The 24,684-nt window shown below is 36.6% G+C and overlaps 7 protein-coding genes across 11 annotated transcripts; 3 read left to right on the plus strand and 4 right to left on the minus strand.

The window, feature by feature from the left end:
- Nucleotides 1-2,084: 2,084 nt before the first annotated feature.
- Nucleotides 2,085-4,174, minus strand: LOC118434038. Its single transcript, XM_035846707.1, has 4 exons — nt 3,933-4,174; nt 3,573-3,828; nt 3,275-3,439; nt 2,085-3,147 (listed from the first exon to the last, which is right to left on the minus strand). The coding sequence occupies exons 1-4, from the start codon at nt 4,042-4,044 to the stop codon at nt 2,592-2,594; spliced, it is 1,089 nt and encodes a 362-aa protein (XP_035702600.1). The 5' UTR covers nt 4,045-4,174; the 3' UTR covers nt 2,085-2,591.
- Nucleotides 4,175-5,657: 1,483 nt separating this feature from the next.
- Nucleotides 5,658-8,717, plus strand: LOC110842435 (ERAD-associated E3 ubiquitin-protein ligase hrd1-like). 3 transcript variants are annotated; one of them, XR_004836399.1, is made up of 5 exons: nt 5,658-6,289; nt 6,384-6,563; nt 6,625-6,732; nt 6,849-7,339; nt 8,556-8,717. XR_004836399.1 is itself a non-coding variant. In XM_035857221.1 (5 exons), exons 1-4 carry the CDS (start codon nt 6,105-6,107, stop codon nt 6,919-6,921), a joined length of 546 nt encoding a protein of 181 aa, XP_035713114.1. In that variant the 5' UTR covers nt 5,658-6,104; the 3' UTR covers nt 6,922-6,941; nt 8,556-8,717. The 3 variants fall into 3 exon arrangements, 1 of the variants encoding a protein (XP_035713114.1); XM_035857221.1 differs by having other exon boundaries at nt 6,849-6,941; XR_004836402.1 differs by lacking the exons at nt 5,658-6,289; nt 6,384-6,563; nt 6,625-6,732; nt 6,849-7,339 and adding an exon at nt 7,553-7,697.
- Nucleotides 8,718-9,727: 1,010 nt separating this feature from the next.
- Nucleotides 9,728-11,287, minus strand: LOC110853934 (BLOC-1-related complex subunit 6). Its single transcript, XM_022102308.2, has 6 exons — nt 11,146-11,287; nt 10,622-10,850; nt 10,360-10,517; nt 10,189-10,273; nt 10,022-10,097; nt 9,728-9,912 (listed from the first exon to the last, which is right to left on the minus strand). Exons 1-6 carry the CDS (start codon nt 11,194-11,196, stop codon nt 9,864-9,866), a joined length of 648 nt encoding a protein of 215 aa, XP_021958000.1. The 5' UTR covers nt 11,197-11,287; the 3' UTR covers nt 9,728-9,863.
- Nucleotides 11,288-11,296: 9 nt separating this feature from the next.
- LOC110853909 (serine--tRNA ligase, cytoplasmic) lies at nt 11,297-13,969 on the plus strand. Of its 3 annotated transcripts, none has more exons than XM_022102266.2 (10): nt 11,310-11,437; nt 11,506-11,539; nt 11,603-11,940; nt 12,066-12,267; nt 12,350-12,571; nt 12,658-12,870; nt 13,031-13,206; nt 13,277-13,337; nt 13,409-13,522; nt 13,622-13,969. In XM_022102266.2, exons 3-10 carry the CDS (start codon nt 11,624-11,626, stop codon nt 13,793-13,795), a joined length of 1,479 nt encoding a protein of 492 aa, XP_021957958.1. In that variant the 5' UTR covers nt 11,310-11,437; nt 11,506-11,539; nt 11,603-11,623; the 3' UTR covers nt 13,796-13,969. The 3 variants fall into 3 exon arrangements, with proteins under 3 accessions (XP_021957967.1, XP_021957958.1, XP_021957976.1); XM_022102284.2 differs by having other exon boundaries at nt 11,330-11,437; nt 11,521-11,539; XM_022102275.2 differs by lacking the exon at nt 11,506-11,539 and having other exon boundaries at nt 11,297-11,437.
- Nucleotides 13,957-14,812, minus strand: LOC110853948 (U6 snRNA-associated Sm-like protein LSm3). Its single transcript, XM_022102328.2, has 3 exons — nt 14,585-14,812; nt 14,321-14,440; nt 13,957-14,244 (listed from the first exon to the last, which is right to left on the minus strand). Exons 1-3 carry the CDS (start codon nt 14,603-14,605, stop codon nt 14,065-14,067), a joined length of 321 nt encoding a protein of 106 aa, XP_021958020.1. The 5' UTR covers nt 14,606-14,812; the 3' UTR covers nt 13,957-14,064.
- A 30-nt stretch (nt 14,813-14,842) lies between these two features.
- Nucleotides 14,843-24,612, plus strand: LOC110853887 (integrator complex subunit 3). The gene is made up of 22 exons (XM_022102245.2): nt 14,843-15,135; nt 16,437-16,604; nt 16,701-16,831; nt 16,897-17,140; nt 17,226-17,455; nt 17,583-17,676; nt 17,765-17,798; nt 18,020-18,093; nt 18,193-18,250; nt 18,388-18,453; nt 18,534-18,613; nt 18,703-19,192; nt 19,268-19,362; nt 21,827-21,953; nt 22,030-22,108; nt 22,218-22,385; nt 22,469-22,788; nt 22,867-23,029; nt 23,120-23,257; nt 23,346-23,532; nt 23,640-23,750; nt 23,885-24,612. Exons 1-22 carry the CDS (start codon nt 14,956-14,958, stop codon nt 24,203-24,205), a joined length of 3,558 nt encoding a protein of 1,185 aa, XP_021957937.1. The 5' UTR covers nt 14,843-14,955; the 3' UTR covers nt 24,206-24,612.
- On the minus strand, nt 19,350-21,774 carry LOC110853898. Its single transcript, XM_022102255.2, has 6 exons — nt 21,646-21,774; nt 21,387-21,531; nt 20,952-21,298; nt 20,545-20,871; nt 20,123-20,484; nt 19,350-20,045 (listed from the first exon to the last, which is right to left on the minus strand). The coding sequence occupies exons 2-6, from the start codon at nt 21,509-21,511 to the stop codon at nt 19,398-19,400; spliced, it is 1,809 nt and encodes a 602-aa protein (XP_021957947.1). The 5' UTR covers nt 21,512-21,531; nt 21,646-21,774; the 3' UTR covers nt 19,350-19,397.
- Nucleotides 24,613-24,684: the final 72 nt, after the last annotated feature.

Below are 24,684 nucleotides of genomic sequence, written 5' to 3' on the forward strand. Positions count from 1 at the left end.
AATTTTACGTTGAGCCAACATACGAAACGTATGTAGAACCACGTCGTGACGGACTTTACGTGGTCAAACTGGTCCTAATTATCCTTGCTGTTGTAGCTGTGGTTGCCTTATTAGCATACATCATCTACCTCATAGCCACAAGTACTGATGGAAGGAGAGACAAGCGTTCAGGGCCAGTTGCGGTAGTCGTTCCTCCCCCTCGCCGCCCGGTCTTCATTGTTGGCCCTCCCCCTCCCCCGGTCGTCATTGTTCGCCCTGGCCCCTGTTTCCGATGTGGATGAAAGGCAAACGCTATATCCAACTGCCGGAGGTTGAACGTCATATTAACCTGAATCTGAGATTAAATGATACATACAGACGGAATGTGCAAATAAGTAGTTTATGTTCCCAACTCGGAGGACTGATAATGTAAGAAAAACGTGAGACGTGGGGTCCACCAAAATTCATAATACAGGAGATTGTGCTTCAAAGAACGAGAAAAATTTGTCAATAAAATTCGTGAGGCAAGAAGGACCGCGTTTGACACTTGTAAAAGGAAAAATAGTACATCCCTATACGCATAAATATGAAATACATGACGTGTATAATTAAATAACAACGTTTAACTGCTAACGTGGTTAATATTTAATACTGTGAACGTAAAAATAAATCGTTCTTCTAATTATTGTTATTATTATTTAGCATCATTTTATTATTAGTGGTGGAAATGCGTTTATGGAGCACTAAGTTTGTCGTCTGTATATTATGCATGTACATAAGTATTTTTCATATGCATTGGGTAAACATGCAAATCCACTAACAAAATAGTTCCAATTATGCATATGTATATATAAGCTGACGAGGGAACCTCTTATAGTGCCCGGAGCTCCCAGCATAACCACTATGTACATTCGACGTAGATTTTAATACTACTCCGATGATGTGACAAAATTACCGTGTCAAAATGACATTTCGTCAAGTGGTGACGATTTTAGTGACGCGCCGAACGGTCACTTTCGCCCATGCTTTCAAAAGAGGAACGCTTTTCACCACTCGCTCCTCACTCATCTCACTTAAATCTCAACCCATTTACTCACAAGGGATTTTCCTATATCTTTACAATTTACGGATTTATTTGTGCCCTCTTCTCATTCACCATTTGGACAAATTCACAAGCATTGTCTTCAATATGTCTGCTGCTAATGTGAATATTGACCAGCTCTTGATACGTAAAATTGACACCGTCGACATCTTCTTCCTCCCATTTCTGTGAGACTCGTTGCGACAGACTTGCAGAAGCTTCCTCGACGTCTTCCTCATCTTCAGAATCCTCATGAAATTCATTTATTGTATCACTAATTAAATCGTATCCCTCGACATATGTGTCAATATCACAATCATAGTCAAATTCTAAAGTGATAGAAGATTCAAAGTCCGTATTTGAATTATTAACTAAATCTTCCACAAAACGCAAAACCCGGTCGACAATTTCAACATTGTTAACTGGAATTGATGAAGCGTTGAAATCTCCCGAATACCTGTCCTTGGCGATTTTAAGAACAGCCTCACAAATAGATACAATTATAGACGTTCTATAATTTTTAAACTCCGAATATTTAAAAAAAAATATTAAAAGGCTACAAATAGTAAACAAGGATCATATTGTCAACACAGTTAAATTGGATGCGAGTTTACTCAATGAGTAAATGGGTTGAGATGTAAGTGAGATGAGTGAGGAGCGAGTGGTGAAAAGCGTTCCTCTTCATGGCGAAAGTGACCGTTCGGTGCGTCACTAAAGTCGTCACCACTTGACGAAATGTCATTTTGACACGGAAATTTTGTCACATCATCGGAGTAGTATTAAAATCTACGTCGAATGCACATAGTGGTTATGCTGGGAGCTCCGGGCACTATAAGAGGTTCCCTCGTGAGATGCTTACATATTTTAATAACTTCAAAACTATAAGGGTATAAATGAATAGATATAGCACCAAAACCCTTGACTGCAGTCAAGAAATGCAGTTTGTTTCAGTTTTTCAGAGGAAGTATAAGACCATCATCTACATATGTATGCCTATGCATGTAATAGAGAAGGTTAAAGTTGATTTTATCAGGATAAAGTGTTTTTAGTAAGATCTATATATTTTACAGACAGTTTTATCGTTGATTTAGATTGTAATTTCCAAAGTTTGTCGAACTCATAATTACATAATGCAGTCTAGGCATGTGTACAAGTTAAAAGTATAGTGTCCTTTTGATATTGTTGTAAAAATTGTATTACATATAAAATAAGTCGTTCCTGTCAAAAAGCGTCACGTGCCAGTCTAAAGTTGTTAATACGAAGAAGGGCAGTACAATAGTTAGCAATTAGTACATTTGCATGCTTAATATTTCAGACTTTATGTGGTATTGGTACACAATAAGTCGTTATACTACCGTCAGAAATTGTCGTTGCATACTAGAATTTAAGAATAATTTAGTAGTGTCGTAATAAAATAAATAAATAGTCACAAAATTACGAAACAATGAAGAGCTAAACAACTTTTCAAGATGTGGATTTGTAATAAAATTAAACCGTTTATACGTCATTCGTTACCAACTTCATACAAAGTCTATGATTCAAAGTTGGATGTTGGACTTTTAATATCTTCGTAATTTATTGTTGGGGATATAAACTTTGTTTCATATCCTTCTAACGAGTGGGGTGACCAATGCTGTTTTATTGCTTCAAGCGTCTTGCCAGCAGTTTCAAAATTGTAGTTTTGTTGTTGATGACCATGTTGGTTTTGCACAATTTGATCATTCTGCGTATATTCGTAATGTGTTTCAGGATTGGTACCTTTCACCTTTTTTCGTCGTTTAAGTTTAGTATTTTGTCCCCTGGCTTCATTTAGTTCTGGGTTCGGATAATCCGGCGTGTCTTGATGATAGACGTGGAAAGCAGGTTGACAATTGAAATGGCTGCATTGCCCAGATCCAAACGACCCCAACCAAAACGCTTTCTCTAATTGTTTCATGTACTTTCGAGCTTTTCCCTTAGGCATAGCTTGGTCCACGAGGTATGAGGTCAATGTCTTCGCAGTTGGAATTTGTGTGGAATTGACTGGAAGGATGAATGACCCAAATTCGCAAACTATACGCTGAGGACACTTGTCCAAATCCAGTGACCTAAACATACATAAATTTATGTGCGCATATGTATACATGCATATTTTGTACACCATCAAGCAAGCCTATATTATATTAGCAGAGTTCATATACATATGTTTAAAAAATATTTTACGTATTAATTTACCTAGAATACTTCACTAGCAGCCCAGATATGTCCGTTAGCACGATATCCCCCAAAGTCCGCATGTCTTCCATGGCACGGCCTACGTTTTCATTCCTAATTCCAAGAGGATTGGGCAGTTGCGGCATCATCATCATCATCATCATCATCATCATCATCATCATCATCCTAAAAAATTAAGAAATCAGGTCAAGAACAACATACTTCATGACTGAGAATTGACTCTCGGAAATTGACATTGAAATGAATAAATTCTGGAAAACTTGAGGAACTAAAACTCCAATATCAGCAGTGAGCTTACATCATTCCGCCGGGCATGAGGAGCGCGAGGAGAGAGAGTCCCAGTGGGAGCAGGAGGAGGGGGAGGAGTGGGAGAAGGAGCAGAGGGATCCCCAGTAGCAGCAGCAGGGGAAGAAGATAGTGGCTGTCGCTACCATGATGTTGAGGTTGGTGCTGTTGACCCACGACGGGCACGTGGTAGTGGTAGTACGACCCAGCATTGTGACCTCCACCCCCACCTCCGCCACCACCACCACCATGGGCATAGTGGCTGTGATCTAGAATGGATCGAGATTTTTGGGTCAAAGTGCATCAGTGAAATCCTCCATTTTCTCAAACCAAAAACTGAAGGCACTATATTTTTAATATAACCAGGACAAACCTGGGATTGCACCATATCCAGGTCCAGAGTCATATCCGGAACCACCCACGGATGATAAGAAGCAGGCAGCAATCCCAACCCAAGTTAACCAAGAGTTGTGCCCACGTCTCATTGTGGAGATTATGTGCAGCAGCACTTTTATATTTCCCGAAATAGTAATATTTTCAGCAAAAATATAATTACAAAAATATCCTAGAGCAATATTTTTTTCTAAAATAGATTCGGACAGATTAATAACTGCCTTTAATAATCCAAATCTGCTTCTTTTATAGCAGAAATGAATTCCCAACCACGCCCGACCCCTGAATCCTAAATCATGATTGCATACACTAATTAAATCCATCCGATTAAAGTCATTGTCATTGCCAATTCATCGAAAAGTTGTGACAGGAAGAAGCAAAGAAACTGAAATCGAATCTATATATAACTGCATTCATCATAATCCTCGATCTCCACATTTCATGCAATGAATTGCAAACCCAAATCTCTACTCTCGAGTAGAGATGTCAATTTCCAATCCATGAACATAGATTTCGTTGAGATAGTAAAAAACAAACTTTGCTTTTAATTTTATTGCTCCAATTTCAATGTTGATTAAATGAAATCTTGGCAATGAAATTGTATTATTGTTTTATGGCGAACAAAAATTTATGTCGACAATTAGAAATGATGACGATTTTATCCCAATAAGAGTCTCATGATTTAAACTCCCTCTTTTTTAACAAGGAAAATTGGGCCATGTAGTTAACAAAGTTTGATCTCTCTCACTCAACACAAATCATGCAAAAGATTTGACATGATTATAAACAAAAAAGATCATGTTGACAGGTCTCGTGCCCGGATTTTGCTGCATAGCAGGTTTTTGAGATCAGTCTTTGTTTGTGTTTTAAAATATGCAATCGTGAAGAAGTGAGATGAATCAATTCAAACATGCATTGAGACAATATTAATGCTAAGGAAGGCCTACAACATTAAGATGACTATATCTAAATGTCCATTGACGCAGGAGCAACTACTTAATACGTACGTACATACATACATATTTAGTAACTCAATGTTCTTGACACAACGTGTGTATAATAATTTGGCAAATGCCAATTTTGTACGTCAACGAAGAAAAAAAATTATTTGGTAAAGACACAAACTTCTATATAAATCATAGTTTCCGGAAACTATAATTAAACATTAGTATATAAATATTTGCTTACAGTAAGCATGCATGCAATTGCGTATAATGATTAAAATAAATAACTACTGCAAATGAACAAATAGTGAAATAGTTTTAGCAACTGTCGAACTTATCTACGCAAGCAGTATATGTATGTCTATGCTGCATTTTAAAGGCTAGCTGTGTATGTACTTATTTATAAGAGAAATCTGCATTTAACGGAAACTTGTCGCAATTCGACGAATTCAATTCTCTCATAATCTCACCATGTTTTTAGCAGAGTTATTAAGTGGCAATTGTAATAACAATTTATAGAATTGTGACGAAAGTTTGCCACTGGGAAAGAAGATTTTGCAAATAATTGTTACTCCCTTCATTTTAAGACTTGCAGTTAACTTTACAAATGAGAATGAAAATTGAGAAAGTTTGCCCATTTACATAGATTTGGTTTACTAGAGTAATTAAATGAAACTTATTAAAGTAGAAAAATTTTAACACTTAATTTAAATGAAATATTAGTGCATCAAGAGCAATAATTGCTAGTAATGGTCATTAGTTAGGATGGATAAAGAGTAGAATATATTATTGCAGCTACAAAATAAGTTAAAACTGTTGTAGGTCGCAAAGTTTTTGGAAAACTATATGTAAACTACGTTAATCAGCTTCAGAATTGCCCTCCGATAGCGGACATTGAAGCCTTGAAGGATCAAAGAGTATTCCTTAATTCCTCGTTTGGTAAGATATTACGAAACGAGATATTACTTTGCATATTACGATATAGATAGTAATATGCAAAGTACGAGCATTTGGTTGTTAGGGATACGTGTACAAATACATTTTCAAGCCATGCAACATTTACAAATTAAATTCAAGAAATTCGGTTTTTCGTGTCGGTCTGCCTCCACCCAGGCGATTGTTAAATTAAGAGCAGTAGTTTTGTCTAAAGTAATAAAATACATACATTTGTAATAAAGATAAGCCGAGGTGTGCAGTTCATTTTCAAAATGAACTGCCCCATCTGCTTCGATGAACTGCTGACTTCATCCAATGACGATGCCAACCATGTAGATGAAGATGAAGACTTGGAACCATACCCACCGAAGAATCAAACTCCTGTGGTGACCATGTGCGGTCATATTTTTCATGACCATTGTATCTCAGAATGGTTCCGCAGCCCATCTAATGCAAGGTGAACTTATCATTATAGATAAGCAGTCATCAATAATTGCATACCAATTCATTCATACACCAAATCATAATAACTAACTTTTATAATCTTTAAGACAACGAACTTGTCCCACATGCAGAAAGCGAGTGAGACAACACGATCTTCGTCACGTTTGTCTAAATAATCGAAACATTGCTGCTACTGCTCCAAAGGGAAATGTCAAGAACAAACCAAACCCTGGCCATCTTCCTGCTGGAGGTGTTTGCTTCAGTGATGACCATTTTGACAAGTTGAGGTCAGATTTCATTTAGATAAATACAAAATTAACATGTGCATATATTTATTATCCTTTTCAGCCAAGTCTATTTGACGCTGAAAGACGTTTACGACAAGAAACGAGAGGACTTGCAATCGACACATGCAGCAAATGTCATTTTAAGGAACCTCAAAAGAGAACCAGAAAGGTAAGTTTTACATTTTTATAAATTTATGGTTTCGTTTCAAGTGTTATTTGCACAAAATCTTGGTCTGCATTTAAAATCAAATCATCAAAATTTTCTAATGAATTTTTGTTCATCAGAATTCCGACGCCTAAGAACTACACGGATATTCCAGCCAAGAAACAGAACATTTACCCAAGCAAACATACTTAACCATGCAACGAACTAGTACAGTAAGTAATGTTAGGAAAATAGTCTTCCCACAAGATGAAACGAGGGCGAATCAAAGATAATAAGTCTTGGCTAAAGTATGTACATATAGATTTTACATACACAAAATAATCGGCTTGTTTAGAAAATCTTGGAAAATAAATGTAACGTTACGCTATACATAATTCAGCAATTCTTTAACCAAAATTTTATAACCTGAGATTTTCATAATTAAAGTTTCGTACAGATCAATAAATAATAGATAGATAATTATTGTAGCATACACAATTTAGCTAATCGTAACATCGTAACTCGTAAGCCATAGGGCTTATGCAACCTTCATGCCTGTCTATCTCCTATATGTATCTTCATATTTTGGTCTATGCAAAATCCAAACACGTAGAAAGGATGTTTTTTAGAAGTATGTACCAAATTTTTTAAACAAGAATGTGAAATGTTATGTTATATGTAGGGTTTTACATTGTCAGTGTCAACGGAATAAATGTCATGTCATGGCATAAATGTCATGACATGTCAATTTGTCAATTTTTTGTCATAAATGTCAGAGCTTCAAAATGTATGACATTTATGACAAATATGACGGACATTTATGACATTTGTCATAATTGTCAATCTAAATATGCCCCGTGAATTGGTGATCTTGGTAGCAGCTATTAAAACTCTTCTTTCTCTCATTACAATTCAACGAGTCAACAAATGTTCTTGTTTTATCGTCATTCACTCGTGTTTATATAAGTATATCCAAGTATAACCTCAAGGTAAATTACACCCGTTCAAAGTTTCATTCAATAACTTTAAGGTTAGGAATTTCCTCTTTTCCACCTGCTTCAATTTGATCTATAGTTCCCTTAGTTTGACTGCCAAGTAAGATTCAGTCTGTCGGTCTATAATTGTAAATATTTAAATGTTGTAAGCATTGGTAGCAGTCATCTCAATTAGTTGCAGTTAACTCTACCAAGTTGGTCGTAATTAGAAACTTTTGGAAAATATGAACCGAGCTGGCTGCCACTTCTTGCTGGATGAATTATGTATGGAGTAAATGAATATATGTATGACCTTACTAAACTCCGTAGACTACCAGTGGTCCAAGCTTCATAAATATTTCTCATGTTTAACGAAAAACATTTTGTGTTATCGGAAAAGACACTCAGGGTCAATATAATTGGAAGCAACATGTCTGCCAACTCTTCCAAATAAATGCTCCAAGCTGATGATCCGAGACAAACGGAATAAGTTGTAATTTTAAGAGCGAAAGTTATCAATATATTTAATATTTTCAGTGACGTTCGTAGTAAAAAATTATATGAGGAAAGATGTGTAGCTAAGAAACAAAATATATCGCCTACGTTGATTTTTTAGTTGGGGGAAATGGAATAAAAAAATGAAAATGTCATAATTGTCAATGACAAGTTGACAGAAAAGTTGACATTTTCGAATTTGTCAAATTTTCATAAATGTCATAATTGTCAATAAAAATAAATGTCTGACATTTATGACACTTATGACATTTATGACATGTCAAAATGTCATGACAAGTTGACAATGTAAAACCCTAGTTATATGAAAGAAGTGAAATATGCAGCAAATGAATAATGAATCGCTACTTTCTCCACTAGAGTTCATCCTCAGCCATTGAGTTTCCCATCACACTCAACTGGGAAAGCTCAACAAGCAAATAGACCAAAGAAATTCATACAATTTCGCACTAGATGATCTGAAGATACCTTCGCAAGACGACAGAATTTCAAGTTTCGGAACTGAAATACAAAAATTCTTAGGTAAGTAATTTCAATTTACGAAATAGTAGTTTTGTTTTGGTACGCGCAGTGCCATTCACTCCACTAAAGAGGAATCTTAGGTGCGCGTGCACTTTTACTCGTCCTTCCACCAATGAATTAGATTAGATTTATTAAAAACGAACACATATTTAATGTGTTACACATTCATAAAATATAAGATACACTTAATTGGGGAATAGAGGGAAAACCTCTAATTGATCCGGATAGGCTCCCATATCACCATTCGACCCCTTACAAGATTTCAAAAAAATTGACCTATCATTGAATTCCTCTAGTTATCGTTTATTCACCAAGTGTACTCGATTGTAGATTGTAGTTGAAAATTTGTAATTTGCAGGAAATGAGTCGCGCCCTTCAGCTCTTGACGAGGGGGTCATCTCAACTACAACGGTCTGCACAGGGGGGTGTCACTTTCGTGCGAAATGCTGGTGCCGTATCCCACGGCCCTCAACTTCCACCATTTCCTCCAGGCCCCAGACAGATGGAACAGGCAAAAAACTGGTATTCATTGTTTTTTATATTCCTCCAGACAAAACTAATTCAAGTCAATTTAATGAAGTCTGTGGCTACATTATTACGTGTTTTATATTTGAAGGCTTGGATCGTTGACAGTCTTTGGTGCGACGGCATTCACGGCTCTTTGCTACTTTAGTGATTGGAAAGTCATCGTTGAGTACATCCCATTCTACAATGGAAAATTCAAAAAAGAATAGTAGAAAAACAAATTAATATTTTAAATCCATCTACGTAGTCAGACAGCCAGTCAATTATCACCTAATGATTGACTAGATCGAATAAGCTAAATTAAAAGTTGTAGCATTAAATATGTAAAAACAAAACAGACTAGATAATAATGCCAGCAGCCAGTCACCTACAATTATGTTGCCAATTTCATTTTGGAGGGTAACAGCTTCGGCGATGCATACATGAATAAACACGAATACATGTGAATAAACAATGATAATTGAACATGTGCTGTACGCTATTAATTATACATTCAATTAAGGGAGTTTATGCACGAAATTTGTCGCAAACTAAGCACGACCGACAAGTACATCACAAGGGAATTGAGATCAATTTATAAATATAAATCACATTTTAATGTGCATTCAATGTTAGCAACTATTAATTCATTTCGGCTTCCACTTTATCCAGTAACCGTTTTGTTTCTTTTCTGAAAAGAATAACAACAATCGATAATGAAAATACAGTCTAGTAGTGAGTCGACTAATAGTCGGGTAGTAAGGAATTTTGATAATTATTGTATTGAACATGTATCTCACATTTGTTGATTTACTTGGTACAAAGGCTGTACAGCTTTGTTTAACTCTTCACATTTAGCCATAACTTGATACATTACTGCAAACAACAAATGAAAATATTCTTATGTAGCATTACAAACGAAATATGCCTATATCGCAATTTGTGATGAAAGCCATAACTTACAAACCTTTTATTGAGGCGTCTGCTGTGTCACACAACTGACTTACTCCATCACTTGCTGTAAAAACGCAGTCTACAGTCATGGAGGACAACTGTAAAAAATCATTAATACGTTAATACTTTATTAATAATCATTATTAATTTTCGATTCAGTGCCACATGATATTCATTTTTTTACCGAATGTAAAATTCCCGTCAAATTTTCAGTTAACGTATCAACGGATTGAGCCAACTTTTTGGCTTCCATCTCCATCTCATTAACCATCAGATTCAGATCAGAGACACAAATATCATCTAAATGACCATGTTCTTGAACGGACGAATTTCTTGACGTTACTACAAGTCATGTCATCATGTATTATTAACTCTACCACGAGGTTATCTCATCAGTCAGTATGATGACAAATATAATCAAAGTAAAACAGAAAGTCGTAGTTTACCAATATTCCTCTGGTTTGGACTGGTGGAGATTTTCATCCTCTCTGTGAGATCTTGGGCAACATATGTGACCTGTTGCCCTTCCTGAGTCACGACGCCGTCCATACTGAGGTCGCCCACCCAATTCCTCGCCTTGTTCAGAAGACGCTTCACGGGCAGAGTCATCTCATGGTCAGTTTCCTCCTCCCCTCGCTCAGACACGTTAATCTCATGATACGAACTCGTCATAGCCTTAAACCATCACGGGACAATTGAATTAACTTATTTCAATTCCAGTCTTCAACAAATACGTGAGAAACTGAGAAAAGGATTCTCAGCAAATCAAAATCAATTTAATATTTACGACATTTATTCATTATTACGTATGTATGTATGTATGTATGTATGTATGTATGTATGTATGTATGTATGTATGTATATCTTTATTACTGTGTCTTTCCCAATTCATTGCATACATCGTACAAATGCAACAACAATGGTCTACCATTGGTGACACACTGGTCAATATACCATATATTTAACGTACCGTTGTATCGTCCAAACTACATGCAGGGTGGTTCCCTCCAGACTGGTCCATTGTGAATTTTGTGACACGGTGACCCAAACAATGCCAAGCAAAGTAAACAATTCAAGACTATTTGATTTGTGAATAACACACCAAATCAACTAAATAATTCTTTTTTATGAGGAGAGATGAGACTCCATCTTCGCGGTGATGTTGACGTACTATGATTCAATCCCTGCGGCAAGTTGCATGCAGTGTGTGGTTTTTGTCATTTGTTGTGAGGTTGTCAATTCTTCCATACGGCACCGATAAGGTAAAAAACTTTGAACTTGCATTAACTTAACCAAACTAACAAAGCTAATCGAAATTTCGTGCATTAAGTGGTTACTTTCATAGGTGGTGGTTAGTTGCGCAGGTACCGCCAAACTATTGAAGTTCGTCATATATAAAGCCTAATTTTATTATTATGTCTTTTCAGAAAATTTGCAAGTAATTCAAAATGACTTTGGACATGGATCTTTTCCGCTCGGATAAGGGAGGCGATCCTGATAAGATGCGGGACAACCAGAAGAAACGTTTTAAAGATGTAGGCCTCGTTGAAACGGTTATATCCGAAGACGGGAAGTGGCGTCAACTCCGGTTTCAAGCTGATGCTTTCAATCGTATCAAAAATGTCCTCTCCAAAGCAATTGGAGAGAAGATGAAGAAGAAGGAGGATGTTGGCGAGAGTGAGGTGCCTCCGACAACCCCCGCATTAGATCAATTGACAGCCGAGATTTTGACGCCAATGTCTCTTGGCCAGTTGAAAACTTTGAGGTAGGTTTTGTATAGATACATAAAACATATCGTCGTAACCTTTTCCTTGTAAATACTACTTTTAGCAGGGCAGGAGAGAGTAATGACGCATGTTTAATTTGATCTATTTAAAAAATCAATAACAGAGCCAATTTAGACAAGGCAATGGAAGAAAATTCAAAATCTCTCGTAGAAACTGAGACAGCAAGGAATGAAGCGTTGAAGGAAGTTGGAAATTTATTGCATTCCTCAGTTCCCGTTGATGATAATGAGGATAACAATCGTGTTGAGAGGACTTGGGGAGATGTCACTGTTAGAAAAAAATACTCACATGTTGACCTCATCGTTGTAAGATAAAATATAGAAATTAAATTGTTCATACATGTCTTGATCTTGAATATAAATCCTGTTCAACTGCTGGGTTGAGTAGATGATTGGAGGAGCTGATCTTGAACGGGGTGCTGTTACTGCTGGTGGTCGCGGATATTACTTAACTGGCGCAGCCGTGTACCTTCAGCAAGCTTTGATCCAACTTGCCACTCGAATGTTGGGAGATAAAGAGTATACACCATTGGTGACCCCATATTTTATGAGGAAAGAGGTGATGCAGGAAGTTGCTCAACTGTCTCAATTTGACGAAGAACTTTACAAGGTACATTAACAATTACATTTATTATATTATAGATTTGCACAATTATTGTTATTTCTATATTTTTCATAACTAACTTTATTTCTTAGGTCGTCGGAAAAGGTGCTGACGACAAAAGTCTGGATGAAAAATATTTAATTGCCACTTCCGAACAGCCCATCGCCGCTTTCCATCGTGATGAGTGGATTGCTGAATCTGCTTTGCCACTCAAATATGCTGGGATCTCTTCCTGCTTCAGACAAGAAGCTGGGTCACATGGTCGCGACACGCGTGGAATTTTCAGAGTTCATCAGTTTGATAAGGTTTGATTTTGATGATTTTTCTACTGCCGAGTACTGCCAGTATTTCTCTAATAAAATTTTTACAACTAAGCTAACAAGTTTAGACGAGGCTAAAGCATTTTTCTTTAAACTTAACTCCAAGACACACTCTCGAACTACAAATTAAATTGCTTAATTTCAGGTGGAACAATTTGTAATAACGAGTCCCTTGGATGACAAATCTTGGGTAATGCTGGACGAGATGATTGGAAATGCTGAAGAATTCTGCAAAGCTCTAGATCTACCTTATCAAGTCGTATGCATCGTTTCTGGTGCATTGAATAATGCTGCTGCAAAGAAGTGGGACTTGGAGGCCTGGTAGAAAGAAATTATACACAAATATTTTGTAAGTAGCTATTTTGCAAGTCTCATGTTTTGTTTCGTCTAGGTTTCCAGCATCAGGTGCCTTCCGAGAACTTGTATCTGCATCAAATTGTTTAGATTATCAGGTATGTATGCGGGATCGTATTTACATCAAATTCTTATTCAAATTATTATCATCACGATTGACATGTTTTAGAGCCGAAGGCTTCGAATTCGCTATGGACAAACCAAATCTGCTACAACACAGTATGTCCACATGCTAAATGCCACAATGTGTGCTGTCACCCGAGTTATTTGCTGTCTTTTGGAGGTAACAATAATTTTCTGTAGTGCTGCGTAGTAGTACACTGACATACATCTTTTAAATCTGAAATCCTCATCTCATCAATATATTATCAATATATTCTAGAATCATCAAACCGACGACGGAGTAAAAATCCCTGCAGCGTTAGCACCATACATGCCCCAAAAATACAAGGAGTTCATTCCATTTGTTAAGCCGGCACCAATCGATCAGGAGCAAACAAAAAAGCAAAAGAAACAAAAGGATGGCAGTAATAATGTTAAGGGAGAAGCTGCATAATCTGTCGTACTAATAAATAATAATGCCTTCTTAACTTTTAATAATTTTCATGAAATATCAACCAACCAATGAAATGGTGCATGGAATTTTTCATGATATTCTGAAATTTATGTCTACATCAAAACTATCCTGAACTGAAAATTGAGAAAATAAAAAGATTGTTTCGGATGAATCAAACATTGAGTCGTATTTATTCTCATTAGCATGAAAAAAGAAAAACTAACCAAATCATTTGTTTCACAAACACTATTATTAAATATTAAATACACTTAATACGAAGCTTTTGTCGGCGGAGCAATCAGTGTAATACTGTCCCCACGAACATAAAGCATTGGAATGTTTCTTCTTGTGGTCTTGTAAATTTCTTCATACGTTTCATCGTCGATTTCCACAATGGTGATGGTCTCTTCCACATCTCCCAACACGAGATTCAAGTGTTGATCAAACGCCTAAACGCCCAAAGACAAACTTTCATCACGTTATACTTTAATTCATTTTATCCAATTCTAAAATGTGAAATTATACATGTAGCTTGCCACGGAGCTCACGATCATTCTTCATTTTTACAACAACTCTTTCATCAAGGCTGAGAAGGAGGAGGTCTAATGGTTCTTTCAATTGGATTTCTGCATCCCCCACTGCGCCCTGCAATAACAATCATTAATCACCAATAGTAATTTTATTTACCATTTACTAGTAGTCTGCACTGCAGAGAAAAGTGAAACTGAAGAGTAACATGTTTGCGAATTCTAAAAAATAAATAAATAAACAAATAATTAACAAGTTTACCTGATCAATGTCATCTGCCATGTTGAGTTGTTGATGACCTTCTTACAGTGAACTTTGAAACAAAGTTTAAAAGTTTAATTAATCGCCAATTTGACTTACAGATTACGGATGATGATGAGCGACAAACAACAAACAGCCGGCAATATGCGTTTAAATTTTGCGGTTGAAATGCTGCAACTTTCCTAATTTCGTGCATTCACCACGTAACCGCGGATTAGTGCATTCTTTGCCAATTTTAGGAAATGTAAAGTTTTATCCACTTTAATCATTTCATTTCTGACTGAAATGATTGCATAGGGTCATGTTTACTGTAGAAGGAGGTGTTCGGAGAGCTATGACACGATATTTGTTGGCCTCCCTGCCGTGGGTATATGGTCAAAGTTGTTTCGCAGTTTGGGCTTAGTCGAGCACATGTAGTGGACGAGGGTAGTTGCGTTGCTAGCGGCGGTCGTCTGATAAGCCATATTGATAAAATGCAGCAAACGGATAAGTCTGGCTTCCCACGCCTCTTTTACTCAAGCTTAATCGACGCCAAGGATGACATCGAGGATGTAAGTGCAACACTTTGAACCAAAACATACAACTCTCTTGGTTGTGAGGATAAATAAAGCTACTTTGTAGAATTCAGGGGAAAAGTGACAAAAGAGTGATTAGCACGGGTCCACGTCACAAACGTTGTGTTGTTATCCAATGTTGTTACCTGATTCACTTATACAGTTCCTAATTTTTGTGTACACAATTTTCGGTGATTACATAAATGAAAATTTATGCCAAATTAATTGTGATTTTAGATCCAACTTTTTAAAAAAGTTTTTTTCAATGTCATTTTCTGTTTGTGCTGTATTTCCAGTTTTGTTTTTAAACTTGTAATTAACTTGTAATTAACTACGCGAAGTGTACAAGTAGTGATGCGTTCTTTGGTACTTAGTTTTACAGTGTTATAGATTTGCATATGAGAGTATGAAACAGTTTGTTACTGGCGACGGGCGTACGGCGGTGTTACTTTGAGTAATATTTGTAGATATTATTTTTCCGCTCAAGTAACTGAATACTAATGATCACTACAATAATTAGTTAATTGTCAGTGATATTGTACCGTGTGTACAATGCAGTAATGTAATGTGGGAGCATGTTAACCTCTTGAAATATGCTCAAACTCGGCAAGACCAATAGGTTCATAACAAGTTGCCGTTCTTTACCTCGTTTCTAGCACAATTTTGAATCGCTCTTTTGTGATCCTCTTTCTTGGCACCCACACAGCAAAAATTATTCGTCTTTTCGAAATTTCAAAAGAATGGGAAATTTTCGTAACAGTTAATAAATTGGGGCCCCTAAATCGTTAAAAATGATCTGATCTAGATGATGTATTTGGATGGTTAAAATCCGGCGACAAAGATAAATGAGAAGAGGTTTAAATATTTACCAAAATATGGGATGGGATTGGTCAGTTGTTATTTTCACATTGTTCTGAACCATACTTTTTTGAAAGAATGTATATCCGTAGGAAATGCACAGTTGTGAATGTAAACTAAATAAGCTAATTTAAAGTAATTTATTACAAATTTGCATTTAAAACACCATTTAATCAAATAATAAGATGCGCATTATATAATATCATGTGTTTTGGATGTTTTATTTTGGTTCAATGTACTGAATCACACTTGATGACTGCAATGATATGTGCAGCATTTTTATTATTATGTAATATCAAGTTTTATGACAATTACAGCATACTAATAAGTTTTATAATAAAACACTGATGGAACACGGAATGATATATTTACAAGAAATCCAAAAACTAGATCAACCCAATTATAATTCATAGGTGATAAGTTTATTCTAACTATTTCAGAGACTCGACAAAGCCCGTACCATTTTACAACGCTTGGTTGGCGTGGGTTCAGAACGTGAAGCTCATGATGCCCTTCAAAATGCTGTATGTCGCGACAAAAGTACACACGATGACATTTCCTTAGGACTTCTTGCAAATATATTAACGGATGCTAATTCTGCACAAAAAGTAAGCCCATACAATACAAATTCTTAGTAACTTTTATATTTGCTTTGTTGCTGGCAATCTTTTCGTGTTTTAATATTTTTATTCGTACTTTGCTAGTGTTTCCGGGACCTCACATTTGTAACTCGGGACAATATGGCAGTCGTAGTAGATACACTGGTGATTATTGCGACAGATAAATACCAAAAGTTGACTGATGTGTCGAGATCACAGCTAATTTGGGTTGTAAAGTGAGTGTCGTAGTATTAAGGAAGGGTTAAATATACCAAGTAAATTAATTAATATTGTTGCACAGAGAATTAGTAAGAGCCAGCATGGTTAGTGCGGATCTTTTATGTTGGAGCGTGCTGAGGCAAATTGCTGGGGGAGATATAACAAATAGGAACCTGTGGCTGGCAGAGAATATGCTGGAAACGCTGGTGGAAAATCGAACATGGTTGGAAAAATTTCCAGTTCTAATTGGTTCCGTGATATTTACGTATCTTCGCATTCTTGAGGATCATTTCCCGAGTCATCTTAGTAATCTCAGACAGAAAGAAGTATTAATTTTTATCTTACATAAATTTAATGTGGCTAAATTTGATAATTGCCACTCTTATTTGATAAAATTGTGCAATACTTTAGGTCAACTTTGTAGTCAGCTTAATCCGAGACCACTTTGCCAGTGTGATTATGAATCCGGTTCTTGGAATGGGCCGTGATTTTGTCCGACTTCTTCAAGGAGTATCCAGAATTCCTGAAATACAGGGCGTCTGGGTGGATCTCTTTTATAATCCAAAATCTATATCACCACATTTCACAGGGGTTTCTCAACTTTTGAACATTAGGACATCCAGAAAATTCCTCCAGAGCAGGTGAATACAAACTGTTCCAAGCTAGAGAAATTATTTATGATTTTATAAATTTTTATAAATATTTTTATCTTAAATTAAAATGATAGTACACATTTTTATATGCAATGTTTGTATGTTGCCAATCTAGACTGACTCCAGAGATGGAGAAAAAAATTTTCTTCCTCACTAATAATACAAAGTTTGGAATGCATAAGCGATATCAAGAATGGTTTCAACATAAAGTAAGTCAACATAAACATAAGCTAATACATAAAGCTCAATCAAGATTAAGAATAATTTATTTATTAAACAATTGCTCTGTTATTCTAGTTTTTGGCAACCCAAGAATCTCAAACACTTCGGGGTAAGCTTTTTTTTGTTAGAATATATCATAGCACGAAAGCATGATGTAGTGCAGCATGAATGAATGTTAGTCCCGCTATAGTGCGAGTGCCGTTCATTAAGTATATGCAAATGATTATTTGTCTTTTGCATGGATAGAATGATGGTGGATTTCTACCCATTAAGTCAAACCATACATTTTTTGTCGGGTTCATCTAAACAAATTGTATTCTTAAATTTCAGCTGATATAATTAGATTTATCGTGGGAGTTATTCATCCACCAAATGAGATTTTATGTTCGGATATCCTCCCTAGAGTGAGTATTAAATTTATCGATTTATGAAAGTCGAAGTATTCCGCTGTATGTATCACATCCTAAAGCAATGATTTAATATTAAAACATTTAATCAATTAGTGGGCAGTTATTGGATGGCTGCTAACAACATGTACCAGCCCAGTGGCTGCCGCAAATGGTAAGTTCGAAACCGTTAAGAAGATATAACCAGCAAGGTTGACATTAAGGTCAACATTTTTAAGAAACATACTAAATAATTTGAAGGGTTGGTTGCTCGAAGGAATTTAATTTTATTGACTTTGGTTTATCTTCTAGCTAAACTTGCTTTATTTTTTGACTGGCTCATTTTTGACCCCGTGAAAGATAATATCATGAATATTGGTGAGTATTGAACGAAAACAATAAAATGAATGTAATTTAAAATATTGTATTAATATCTTGCTCTGTTTATTGATGTTTAGAACCAGGAATTCTTGTCATGCACCATAGTATCAGACCACATTTAGCTATTACCGCAACGCTTATCGACTTTTTAATCCGGGTATGATGAAAATTATTAGCATTGTCAAAAATATCGTATGTGGTTAAAGTAGCAAATTTTAATTATATATTTTAATTTCTGATTAAAAGCAAATTACTGAATTTTGGCCTGACGGCTCGGATAAAATCAAGGAAGGTATTGGCTCAGCTTTCCGAACAATTTTAGAAAAGAAAGTGCTTCAATCGCTAGATCCAGTGTTAGATAATCCCAAGTTAGAACCAGAACTAAGAAATTCGATACAGGACGTCTTAATTCCACTATTCAAAAGAGGAGATTCTGGTGATCCAAATCAACAACTTGGTAATAACGGCAATGGAGTTATTGGTGGTGAAATTAGGACAGGCGATGTGGCCGAATCCCTTAGTCTTAACTACAGTGATAGTGAAAGCAGTAGACTAGAAAATAATTCAAACAATGAAGTGAATCATATTAGTAAAGTAAAATCTGAGCCACAACAACAGCCTTCATACTCAGTTCCAATAGTGGACTTGGAGTTTAGTGACGACGACGATGATAATGATAATGACGATCAAGAGGATAATGAAAAAGACGAGGATGACCCCATTGGAATTAAACCAAGTGAGTTGTTAGACATTGTGCCAATTAGAATTGATTAAACAGATATTTTCATAAATTATTATGTTTGTATTCCAGTTCTTAGCAGCGGTTTGCTGTCTAGAGGAAGCCCAACCACTAGCGTCAGCGTGGAAGAAGCCGAGAGGTCCAAAATATTTGATCTTGTACAAACGGTATGTATTTAATTTATTATTTTGTATTTTCAACATCATTCTGCACGTTCATATTGTCCCAACATGGGTTCACATCCCCAGAATAACTTGACAAAAGCACAAATATCAACCCATGAATCAGAATCGAGAAGAGATAATGATAAACATTTGTTAGTAGAGTAGCCTTTGGGTGACTTATCTCGAATTGGGTTATGAAGGCCCAATAAATAAGCCACGTACCCAGCCGCAATCAGTATTGCTTCGATTTTCGCCTTGTCCTTATCATCACACTTTCCAACAAGGTGGCACTTGACACTGGGAGGTTTGGGGCGAGATCGTGTGATTCGAAAGTATCGACTCGCTCCGTCACTTCTTCCTCCGGTCAATCGATTTTCAAAGTCCGGTGTATCTGACCAACCAAAGTACCACATATCCTGGCTGAGCACTACATACAGGAATGACTTCCCCTCCTCTGGTTGTTGCTGTTGTGTTGCTGTCGAACCGAACAGATACTCTCCGATAAAGGGACAGGAAAACTCGACCCTCTCTGCTAACTTATATTCTCGTTTGATCTTGAGTTTCATTCCCAACTGTTTCAATCCTTCGTCTACTTCTCTCTCCATTCCATAGCAGAGGGGGATGAAATCATCCAAGTTGCGAATGGGTTGCGTCCCGGGCGCAAGTTTCATAAACATGCCGATAGTCTAAAAATACATAAATAAAATGTTAAATTAACAACTTCGTGGTTAATATTGCACATTTTTGACTTAATTTAACTCACTGATTCTAATGATAGATTTTTGAGGGCATCGTTCTCATCCACGAAATGGACCATTGAAATTGAACGGGCAATGTGCAAAGGTCCCTCCGATTCATCGTCTTCTTCTTCCTCCTTGGCGATATACAATTTCCAGTTTCTGTCTTGCAAAATCCTGTTATTCATGACAAGTGACGCTTCATTCGTTTTCACCGAATCGGATGCATTTTCCTTAAATGAGTGAGCCAATTTAGTATGCATCAAGACAAGAACTTCTCTCTCCTTATAATCGGTGACTTTGAACACAGTATAGATTGGTTTGGGCTGATGATGAAAACATTTTGGAAGTACATCGCTAGCGAGAGTTTTTTGATACTGGTAGCAGCCTGTAATAATCGTTAATTAATCAAATAGTTGGATAATGATAAACGTGAAATATGCTTTACCTGATTTAGTACAAATCCGTTTCGCTTCGTAAATTTGCACTCCTTTACTTAATTTTAACTTTTCAACGCACAAATGAATTATTCCGGTGTGCGGGGCCTTGTGAATTACGAGGTTCCACTCGGGCTTTCCAATGATTAGGACGCGTCCCCCTCTCTTAAATATCTCCTGGAACAGAGCCTCTCTTTGATCATTGTCCAAATTCCCCAACTCCTGCGACAACATTGGTTCTGGAGTGGCTTGGTCTGCATAGTCCACAGGAGAAGTAGTAGCAGAATCAATACCGAGTAAATTAAGTATAGTCGTTTGGATGAGGTCGGACCCTTTATCTGTATAGAATACAAACGACTAATTAAGTAATGAACTCTAATTTATAAATCTCACTTTTGTAATAATAATAAATATATACCTGGGTTCTGTTTCCCGACTCTCTCTGACGAATCCAAATACCTAATTTGAAATTCTTCGGCAATATCGCCCGCTCTAACTACCACCCCCCGATCATCTCGTTCTCGCTTCACTTGGTCGACTTCCATTTCTTCCTGTCGAGGAATATAGCGCCACTGGACTGGAACAAAGTCCTCATCCTCACGTGCCAAACTTCTCTCTGTGACGGACTTTCGCTTCGTCTTGTAAATTTTGAGGGGAGGGTTTAAAAATCCAATAGATTCGGGTCCGCGAGCAAGGGGGTGTTTACTCGTCTCAACATCCAGTAATTTTGCAGTGGTGGTTGCTACTGCTTTCACTCCTTTTGTACTGAAAAGATTTGAGAATTTACAACATATAAATTCATATCTAAAAGTTAAATGAGATTCCTGTGGGAGGAGGAAAGTAAAAAACATACGCTTTTTTGGTAGTGGCGACAACATCACCTGCTTTAGGCACTTGTTCCTCCTCCGGCACACGTTTTCTTTTAGTTGTTCGCTGGGTGGGGATGAAATCGTCATCATCAGACATGGGGTCGTGCATCTTGTCTGAGGATCAAAAGTCTAAAATAAAGACAAAGAGCGTGCAAATATAAGTTCACTAATAATAATTAACTTCAATATGTGAAATGGTGCAACTTTTCATAATAATAAGAAATAGGGTTTATTGTCACCGACCTTGTACAACTATCTATTTCGAAACTGGGCACTTTTAAAAACAAATGACACACGAAAATAAATCCCGAGGTTTGTCCGGACTCCGGAAGAAAGAAAGTCAACCGCGGTAGTCAGATGACATATATCGAGCAGTAGTGCTATGCTGTCACCATTATGTGTTTACTTTTCCTTACTCTTGCAGCTACCTACAAATCTCAGGATTCCATTGGAATCCATGCTAAGCAACCCTACCAGTGATAAGACAGATAATTTAGATGAAGTTCTCGAAGAATGTTCTTCCGTCCAAATCGAAAAAGAACAGAGAGAAGGTACATATATGTAGGATATGACACCAACAGCATATTTTGTACTTTTTATTCAATGATAATTTATTGTTTTTTTCAGCGGTGGTTAAAGCTCTAATATATATTTATAAAAGTGAACTCCTTTCTCCTTGCGTCAACGAAGAAGAAAACTCCTTAATGTGAGTAATATTTCTGTCTTGAAATGTGTGGAATATCTAACTTATCCATTGCATGTATGCATGCACTAGACATTTGTGTTGATAACTATTTTGTATACATTTTATGTAGAGATGATAACGTATGTGCATCGCCGGTGATTGAAATTCTTCAACCTTTACTTCAGTCTAAACCGTCTGATAAGACTCTAAAATCTAAAAATTTACTACGAATCCTGACTGACATTGTCCATGCAGTGCCTAGAATTGGTTACAAAATTTTACTTATACTAAATCAATTGTGAGTTTATTTTATCTAAATCCAAATTATTCCCAATATTATATATTGAGATATAGTACTTAAAAATAACATTGATTTTTTAGAGCTGACAACCCAGACGGACCTGCTGGGAAAGATGAGTATTATCCAACGCTCTACAAAAATTTATGTATTTTTCGGGGTATAAAATTGGAACAAGCGTTGAATCATGATGTGAAAACTTGCTGGGAAACGGAACCAGTTGCTGTTGGGTTTCTATGTCCTATAATTTATGACTGGTACTCTGCAGAGTCTGTAGGATCTACTGATATTTTAAGATTAGTCGTTTCTACAATTGATTCATCACAACTTCAGGATATAGTTTGGAGGGTGGCCCAAGGGGATTTCATTATGTTGGACACACCAGACATGTTAAATACAATAAGTCAGTTTCAAACGTTAGCATTATTGCTGCTGCTGAAATTTTATTATTATTGTAAGTATTATTTTGTAATTTTTACAGCCAAAACATTAGAATGGGAAACCTGGGAACAACACTGCGTTTGGACAATTTTAGCAGCACATCAGTTTGAAATAGACGATTATCTCCCAGTTATACCAATTTTAGACTATAAGAACAATGCAGAAGCCCTGACAGCTCTCTTCCTTAAACTCAAAAGCGAAAAGTATGAATTATGAATTCTTTAAATGATACATTCTCATTGCAAAAAATCTGTAACTAATTAATCATGTATAATTGAATACCTTGAATGTAGGCCTTCCGACAAAATATTGGGGCCTTGTTTGTGTAGAAAACCTAATTCGAAGGATCGTTTTATTATGGCCCTGTTGATATGTTGGTCTGAAAATGAAAAGGATAGCCTGGCTGAGGTTTTAACTGCCCTTCTGGTCAAGTAAACCATCTTAAATTATTGCATACTCGTTTGATTGATTTGTGTGTAACGTATGAATGATGGTACATAATTTATTCGTCTACTCTAGGGCCTATGGTTCACCTGTCAAACGAAAACGTGGCGTAACTGGTGCGGGTCGTGGTACATCGAGTCCAGCTGCTGGTCCAGCTACTCCAAATATTGAGTACGTTTTAGCACACTTGGATTTGCTAAGGGTCCAAATTGAAGATGGTGGAGTCTTCAACACGGACACAATGCAAGCTGCCCTCCTTCAAGTGAGCTTTATTACTATTTTATGCTTTTGTTTTATTCAGCTACAATAGTATTTATTTATAACAACTGAAATTTGCTATGCACTTTCCTATCTTTTCTTTTTACCCAGGTACAAAGTTGGGTAACCGACACTCAAAGGAACAAATACAAAGATCTGCTGGCGTTGGCAGCCATAGAAGAATCTTCAGAAATAAAAGAGTCGCGCTCTGTCGTTAAACGGGTATTTACACTATTTTCGGAATTTTCGATAGTCTCCGACATCTTGATCTTTGACCTGAGCCCCTACTACTAATTACAACTGGCAGGTATAATATAACGAATTGTGACTGAGATTCGGCTTTACTTTAATTTCAGCCGGCCACGGGAAGAAAACTTCCGGGGTCTCCAACTAGTGCTGGAAGCGGAACGACGGGTAGCAATAGTGGTGGTGGTAGTAGTGCTACCAGTTCTGGAGGTGGTGGAACGAGTGGGAACTCAACTAGTGGCGGTGGTTCATCGACCACAGGGGCCCGATCTAACTCTAATCTTTCGCGAACCAGAAGTGGACGAACACGTCAAACAATGAAGGATGACAGCGACTCATCCAGCAATGACGACGACGACGAAATTATACCTCAACCAAGAAATGCCAAAAAACGTAGAAAAACAACTGCTTTCAATTCTGACAGCGACTAGTAGGTTGCAGTATTTGCATCATTACTTATCTTACCTGTATTCTTGCATGATTAACCTGTACGTTATGCGTACAACCATTCAGCCTAGGACTTTTTTCAAGGTATTTTTTTTATCATTGCCGTGTTAGTATTAATCACGTATGTGTAAGTATACGCAAGTTTTATAACTTTAAACTTTATCTTACGACTATTGTTAAATCTATTTAATTATACAATTCTCTCATTTGAGCCAACGACATCATATATAATGTATCACTCCTTGATTACTGTTACCTTTATTGTTGTTCTTCAGATGAATACAGTGCAAAGACCATTTTATAAAAACCTATTACGGAGTTCATAATATACGACATTCGTGATTTAATATGACGTCCACTCCACCATACATTTAAAAATTATGGATGTTGAAACAAGATGCATTCAAAATTGCATACTTTTCAATCACTCATAAATAGGCATTGGATTTTGTGTACACAAAAT

Source organism: Folsomia candida, unplaced genomic scaffold, assembly GCF_002217175.1.
Source record: "Folsomia candida strain VU population unplaced genomic scaffold, ASM221717v1 Fcan01_Sc001, whole genome shotgun sequence".
Classification (NCBI taxonomy): domain Eukaryota; kingdom Metazoa; phylum Arthropoda; class Collembola; order Entomobryomorpha; family Isotomidae; genus Folsomia; species Folsomia candida.

What these genes read in the sequence shown, in the direction of transcription:
- LOC118434038 (XM_035846707.1), bottom strand. Translation starts at nt 4,044, where the DNA reads ATGAGACGTGGGCACAACTCTTGGTTAACTTGGGTTGGGATTGCTGCC. An exon ending in CTCATGCCCGGCGGAATGAT is followed by an intron (nt 3,440 to 3,572) that starts GTAAGCTCACTG and finishes TTAATTTTTTAG; the next exon opens with GATGATGATGATGATGATGA. An exon ending in CTGCTAGTGAAGTATTCTAG is followed by an intron (nt 3,148 to 3,274) that starts GTAAATTAATAC and finishes ATGTATGTTTAG; the next exon opens with GTCACTGGATTTGGACAAGT.
- LOC110842435 (XM_035857221.1), top strand. Translation starts at nt 6,105, where the DNA reads ATGAACTGCCCCATCTGCTTCGATGAACTGCTGACTTCATCCAATGAC. An exon ending in CGCAGCCCATCTAATGCAAG is followed by an intron (nt 6,290 to 6,383) that starts GTGAACTTATCA and finishes ATAATCTTTAAG; the next exon opens with ACAACGAACTTGTCCCACAT. An exon ending in GACCATTTTGACAAGTTGAG is followed by an intron (nt 6,564 to 6,624) that starts GTCAGATTTCAT and finishes TATCCTTTTCAG; the next exon opens with CCAAGTCTATTTGACGCTGA.
- LOC110853934 (XM_022102308.2), bottom strand. Translation starts at nt 11,196, where the DNA reads ATGGACCAGTCTGGAGGGAACCACCCTGCATGTAGTTTGGACGATACA. An exon ending in TCCAAACCAGAGGAATATTG is followed by an intron (nt 10,518 to 10,621) that starts GTAAACTACGAC and finishes CATGACTTGTAG; the next exon opens with TAACGTCAAGAAATTCGTCC. An exon ending in TGACGGGAATTTTACATTCG is followed by an intron (nt 10,274 to 10,359) that starts GTAAAAAAATGA and finishes GATTTTTTACAG; the next exon opens with TTGTCCTCCATGACTGTAGA.
- LOC110853909 (XM_022102275.2), top strand. Translation starts at nt 11,624, where the DNA reads ATGACTTTGGACATGGATCTTTTCCGCTCGGATAAGGGAGGCGATCCT. An exon ending in TTGACGAAGAACTTTACAAG is followed by an intron (nt 12,572 to 12,657) that starts GTACATTAACAA and finishes TTTATTTCTTAG; the next exon opens with GTCGTCGGAAAAGGTGCTGA. An exon ending in AAGTGGGACTTGGAGGCCTG is followed by an intron (nt 13,207 to 13,276) that starts GTAGAAAGAAAT and finishes TGTTTCGTCTAG; the next exon opens with GTTTCCAGCATCAGGTGCCT.
- LOC110853948 (XM_022102328.2), bottom strand. Translation starts at nt 14,605, where the DNA reads ATGGCAGATGACATTGATCAG. An exon ending in TGGCAGATGACATTGATCAG is followed by an intron (nt 14,441 to 14,584) that starts GTAAACTTGTTA and finishes TTGTTATTGCAG; the next exon opens with GGCGCAGTGGGGGATGCAGA. An exon ending in AGCTCCGTGGCAAGCTACAT is followed by an intron (nt 14,245 to 14,320) that starts GTATAATTTCAC and finishes TTGGGCGTTTAG; the next exon opens with GCGTTTGATCAACACTTGAA.
- LOC110853887 (XM_022102245.2), top strand. Translation starts at nt 14,956, where the DNA reads ATGGTCAAAGTTGTTTCGCAGTTTGGGCTTAGTCGAGCACATGTAGTG. An exon ending in AGAAAATTCCTCCAGAGCAG is followed by an intron (nt 17,456 to 17,582) that starts GTGAATACAAAC and finishes TTGCCAATCTAG; the next exon opens with ACTGACTCCAGAGATGGAGA. An exon ending in CCCAGTGGCTGCCGCAAATG is followed by an intron (nt 18,251 to 18,387) that starts GTAAGTTCGAAA and finishes TTTATCTTCTAG; the next exon opens with CTAAACTTGCTTTATTTTTT.
- LOC110853898 (XM_022102255.2), bottom strand. Translation starts at nt 21,511, where the DNA reads ATGCACGACCCCATGTCTGATGATGACGATTTCATCCCCACCCAGCGA. An exon ending in ACGGATTTGTACTAAATCAG is followed by an intron (nt 20,485 to 20,544) that starts GTAAAGCATATT and finishes CGATTATTACAG; the next exon opens with GCTGCTACCAGTATCAAAAA. An exon ending in AAAATCTATCATTAGAATCA is followed by an intron (nt 20,046 to 20,122) that starts GTGAGTTAAATT and finishes ATGTATTTTTAG; the next exon opens with ACTATCGGCATGTTTATGAA.